Source organism: Stegastes partitus, unplaced genomic scaffold (assembly GCF_000690725.1).
Source record: "Stegastes partitus isolate 25-593 unplaced genomic scaffold, Stegastes_partitus-1.0.2 Scaffold732, whole genome shotgun sequence".
NCBI lineage: Eukaryota > Metazoa > Chordata > Actinopteri > Pomacentridae > Stegastes > Stegastes partitus.
Genome location: NW_007578463.1, coordinates 75,496 through 81,221, shown reverse-complemented (window position 1 = coordinate 81,221; position 5,726 = coordinate 75,496). Strand labels below are relative to the sequence as shown.

The 5,726-nt window shown below is 41.1% G+C and overlaps 1 protein-coding gene across 1 annotated transcript in view; it reads right to left on the bottom strand.

Moving 5' to 3' along the window:
• etv6 (ETS variant transcription factor 6) overlaps positions 1-5,726 on the bottom strand; it is a 45,463-nt gene that overhangs the window by 13,458 nt on the left and 26,279 nt on the right. The window contains exon 4 of the mRNA XM_008291305.1: positions 1,887-2,021. Coding sequence (XP_008289527.1) covers positions 1,887-2,021 — 135 coding nt within the window. The remainder of the gene's footprint in view (positions 1-1,886; positions 2,022-5,726) is intronic.

Here is a 5,726-nt window from a genome sequence, read left to right as displayed (position 1 = left end):
TAAAATCACCTTGTGCTACCCATCTCAGCCGTTAGTGATTCAACTACGAAAAACTTTCAGGGACTTTTCGCCTGAACTGCAGGCAGTGTTCCCTCAGAACAGACAGGAGACGGGTATGAAAACAAATGAAAAATGTAGGTGGGAAAATATCTAGAATATGTGGACCCACCTTCTTTTTTTATTTTTTTTCCCACCCCGTGAAGGTAATGCCTGTGAGCACTTAGAAATATGTTGTTCTGTTTCCACAGAAGTTCAGGACTTTATGTTGTAGTGAAAACGGCGCCAACGATGAGTCAACAGGTTAAAAAAAAACCCACCCAGAAACTGCAAGAAGATCCTTTGATTCATGCGTATGCTTTACTTTCTACCTCATTAAATTACAGTTATATAGTCGGCTGCTGTAATAGGATTAAATTAGCCCGACTATATAAAGCTTGTACAGTGTTTTTGTGTTCTATTAGAATAAAAACTCAGCGTCGTCATTTTAAACAGCAAGAAAATTGACATTAGTGTAAAAATGTCTGCTCAGTTTGAAGCAGATTAACCGGCGGTCTTCAGTTTTTTATACACCACGGACCGGTTTTAAGCAAGAACATCGTAATAAAAAATAATTGTTTTTCTGTTAAAAAGTTTCACAAACAAATGAAATATGCGTTTACTTTTCCTCCCGTCTCAGCGTCGCGTCTCTCCGACTTTCCAGAGAAGCTGAGATGTTTGTTTTTTTATTAATTTTGGCAGCAGTTTCACTGACGGCTTCGTTTAACGGATAAAAACTGACACACAAGCGTGAGAAACAAGCGCAGACGGACGCGACGGGAAGCCGAGCTAGTCATGTTTCAAAATAAAACACCCTGAAGACTCCGCTGGACATACAAAATAAACCAATAAAATGTTGGTTTTTTTTTTTCTTTCTGTGCGGCCCGGTACCGGTCCACGACCCGGTGGTTGGGGATCGCTGGTTTAACCCAGTTTCTGGTCATTTTTTGCATTTAAAGTCACATTTTTACTCACTGTGGGCTCATTTTTCACTGCAGTACAAAGTCCTGAACCTCTATGGAAACAGAACAACCTGGAAAATGAAAAATCGTGTCTCTACATACAAAAGATATTTTACCTCTTATGTGTTTTACATCCTCAAACCTGGCAAATTATGTGTCTGTCAAGCTTCTACAAAGACGTTTCACCGTGCTGACTGTATCGTCCAGCAACTTACTGACAACTTCCTCCTCCGTACACAAATTCTTAAGCAAGTTGCATTTATTTTTTTTGCAGTATGTTTTTATTATAAGTCTCTCTAGTTAGTTTCCTTACTTGCCTAGTGTCTGCTTTCTGTGCAGTTCAGTCAAGAAGTCCCTCACATTTTGTCTTCTGTGACTTTTTGCGCAGTTTTTCGTGTTTAGTTTAGTTTTTTTCCACGACATATGTCTTCATGCAGTCAGTTCATTTGTAGAACAGAGTGATTCTGAACAAATATCACGATTTGAAGCTCAGATTTGGTTATTTTTCTTTCTGTTTTTACAGTTTCTGGCTCTAATAAGTTGTGTAATTTGGGTATTTTTTTTAAAGATATTGTACCTCTTAAACTACTTATAGCTACTGTAAATATGTAATAATTGTAGCTGGACCTTTATTTATGTCCAATAGCGTCACATTTATCACTCTGAGATGCTCAAAACTTTCTTTTTATTTTATATTTCTGGCTGCTTTATACGTCTGAAACAGTGAACGGTGCCAAAAGAGGAATCCGTTGTAGAATTTTTGGGTGGAATTTGTGCAATAAATTCAAGAAAAGTCTGCTCATTACTGAGATAGAGGTCAGGTGAGAGGAAATTTAGCTCCTGGGCTGAACATGCATGACAGAGGAAGGCGCTGTCGGCTGTACTGACCTTCGAGCTTCACATGCGGCACGGCGTGCTCGTGCAGCGAGTGGAAGGAGTTCCCAGGGAAGTAGGCCGACGGGTAAAACACGTGGGACTTCCTCTGCTTCAGGATGTGCTGCAGCAGCTCATACAGGACGTCCCCTGCACAGATGCAAAGGTCAGAGGTTAACACACGGGCTGCAGCGAGCGCCTGCACAAAAAAAATGAGACATTAGCATGGACGTCATCCACAGAGTCGGGTTCCTCTTCTTCTTCCCCTTGGCTTTCCAGGCAGCCGACGACTTGAGCAATAGTGGAAGAATCCCTGAGAGGACAGAAACTCTGCCAGGGCGACAAATCAGGACTCGTTTGTTCTGAGGAAAACCCTTCCTAGGTGGTAAATAGGTAACGTCGACGAGTGCAGGTGACGTCCTCGTGGAGAAAAACGGATTTTACCTCCAACAGAGCAGCACGACGCCTTAAAGTGAATAAACTTTAACCCGCTGAACTTCTGGTGCGTTATTACTCACTGTGGGCTCATTTGTCACTGCAGTATGAACCTCTGTGGAAACAGAACAAGCACGACTAGAAGGAGATGAAACCCAAATGTGTCTTTTGGGCACTATCACACAGAAAAAATGGAAACTCTACAAACTATAGATATGTCACTGCTTGCATTTCTACAAACTCGGTGTTTCTCACACGACCAGACATGCTGGATATTTCCTCCAACAACTGTCTTCTGTATTTATTTTATTGATCCAGTACGTTTAATTTTGTGCCCACAGGTGTTAACGGTAAAGTTTATCTTGTGCGTTTTTACTTTGTCAGTTCAGCCAAAAACTCCCTGAATTTTTGCTGCTAGACCGTCGATCACAGCTGAGTCGCTTCAAGCTTCACGGTTGTGCTACAAAGTGCAGATTTTTTTGTTTTTTGCGGCGTCTCATTTCAGCAAACACTTAATTTTTAAACTATTTTTAAATAAGACGAAGCGATTTTGATGAAATATCACAGATGAGTAGTTCAAGGACTGTCGGAAAGCTTAAAACTCTATGATTCTCTGTTTTTCTGATAAATGGTGTTTTGGCATTTAAAAAAAAAAAAAGAAAACCGGCCTTTTAAAAACTGCCGAATGTGTCTTTTGTGCACCATAGCACCCAAAAAATGGAAACTCTACACACTGTAGGTATTTAACTGCTTGCATTTTTACAGCCTCTACAAACCAGGTGCTTTTCACTTGAGTGTTTCCTCCAACAACTTGCTTCTCTGAATTCTGCTTTAGAGCCAAGCTGCATTTATTTTATTAATCAAGTTCATTTAATTTTGTGCCCTCAGGTGTTACCAGTAGAAAAGACGGCGACTCTACCTACTATAGATACTTCATATGGTACGTTTTTACTTTCATTTCAGCCAAAAACTCCCTGAATTTTTGCTGCTAGACTGTCGATCGCAGTTGAGTCGCTTAAAGCTTCACTGTTGTGCTAAAAAGTGCTGAATTTTTTGTTTTTTACCGCGTCTTATTTGAGCCAACGCTTGATTTTCAAATAATTTTTAACTAAGACGAAATAGTACAATTTTGAACCCACATTTTGTTAAGCCATGACACAGATGAGTAGTTCAAGGACCGCCAGAAAAACTTAAAACTCTACGATTCTCTGTTTTTCTGACAAAAGGTGTTTTGGCAGTTTTTATAAAAGGAGTTTTAAGGGTTCGTGTGTGTTTTTAAATTGATTCCTAACAGAAATATCGTCCGCTTGTTCCACTGATGAAAAGTTTCAAGTAATAAATTGGCTTGAAGCGTAAAGATTGAATTTAAAAAGCAAGAAAAAAAAAAATCTGAATCCCGTCGCAGCACATCAGGCAGTTCAGCACCTGTTGACACAAGCGAACGTGGCGCCGCTCGACGTGATCGTGGAGTTCTGGGGCCGGAGCCCGAACAGGAAGTTCAATCAATGATTTACGTTTCGCCTCCAACGGCTCAGAACGCTTCCACGGTTAACGAATCACCGCAGGTTACAGCTCGTGTGATCTCTGAAGGCGCTCATCTCAGAGGCTCTTTGTTAGAGACTTACTGTAACAGGGAAACGATTCTCACGGAGGAAGTGATGCACACAAACAAACACACACACGCCCCTTTCAGTTCTCACTTTTGGGTCGCGTGGCGTTGACCGGGGGGAAGATTCCTGCTCTGGACTTCCCGATTCGCCTCGTATCTGCTCACAGGGCAACACAGGCGGGAATCGGGAAATTTAAGTCCAGGCAGGCGGCTGTGATGCGATGATGATGATGGTGTTCCAGGAAAGCAAACATGTTGTTGTTTTCTCAGAGCTTCCACCGAGGAAAATATGTCGCACAGCCCAGACTGATGGGAACTAGAACTGCCTGATGTCACCGATAGCGCGACTCAAACAAAAACCGAAACCGAAACGCGTTTGATCCGAGTTTCGTCGTTTGAACTCGGAGATGAAAGCGACCCGAACCTGCTGATACGCGAAACAGCAAAAAAAGGAATCCAGAAGCAACAAACAAAACCAGCCATCATGAGTCAAATTTTCCAGATTTTTTTCTCAGTTCTTCTCGACAGGATGTGAATATTTTGCATCGTGGAAACATCTGTCAGCTGGATCGCATCGGGCCGTAGCTGCAGTTTATTCCTGACAACGTGACGTGTCATTTACAAAAAAAAGAAAAAAAAGAAGCATAAACTGAGGTGGAGAGAGCTTCACTGCTTCGATTAATCATCAGTAAAAGCTGAAAAAAGTCAATATTTGGAGGTAAAAAGGAGGAAAAAAGGGACATTAAAACAACTTCTTGCTTCTCTGCTTGATACGAAAAACAAAAATTGTGCATTTTTTTGTTTTCATGACTGATTTAAAAGAGAAATCAGTCTTTAAAAATCTAATTTATTCAGATTTTAGAGTTTTTTTTCCAACTTTATTTACAAGACGTTAACTTTGTTGACGAGTCGTTTGTGATTAACTGTGATGTCGATGCAGAAAATGTTCGTTTCATCCCGGTTAAATGTGAAATTCGCCTTTTTTTTAGTTTTACTCAATTAGTCGTATTTTAAGTTTTGGTCACGCTGCTGTAAAACAAGGAAACAAACATTTTTTTAAATACAGGTGCAGCTTTGGCCGGTTTGATTCCACTCCAAATATAAATAAAATATTTATTTTATATTTGATTTCACCAGAAATTTTTTGGGGGGCAATTTAACAAAACAGGAAAAATCTGAAAAATTAAGTAAAAAAAAAATCTGTTTAAACTTGTTAAAAAATGTTTATTTCTTATATTGAATCTGGTTTCGTCGCATCGCCATCGTGGGAAATGAACCAACGCTCGGAGGCAGTGAGAAGTCCGTCTGTCAACACCTGGTTATCGCGTTTTCATTTCCCCTCCGTGCGACCGTCATCCTGAATCTCGCCGCTCGCCTCTGACTTCATCCTGCGGTGCTCGACTGCAAGACGTAAAATTTCCAGGTTGCTACACTCAGTCGTCAAATCCTGTTTTTCGTTTCTCAAACAGAAAATCGCCGAAGAGGAAAAACAGTTCACTTTTTTTTTTTTTTAGTTTTATTTTCGGGCGCCTGGCCACTGGCGTTGCCGGGGCGACGGTTGAGGTCGCTTTGTGCTTCCTGATCAACCGTCTTGTACTTCCTCCCCCTGCAGCCCTGTAACAGCTGCCTCCCTCCGCTGTCACTCTCCATCCTCCTCCTCCTCCTCCAGCTGACGGTATTGATCCTCTGAAAAAAAGGCTGTAATTTTGGTAAACACGCTGGTTTTTAAAGACGCACTTGCAGCCGTTTCCACCTTAATACTGGTCTGGTTTAGTTAATAAATGCGGTGGCGTTGAACCGTTTCATCCGTC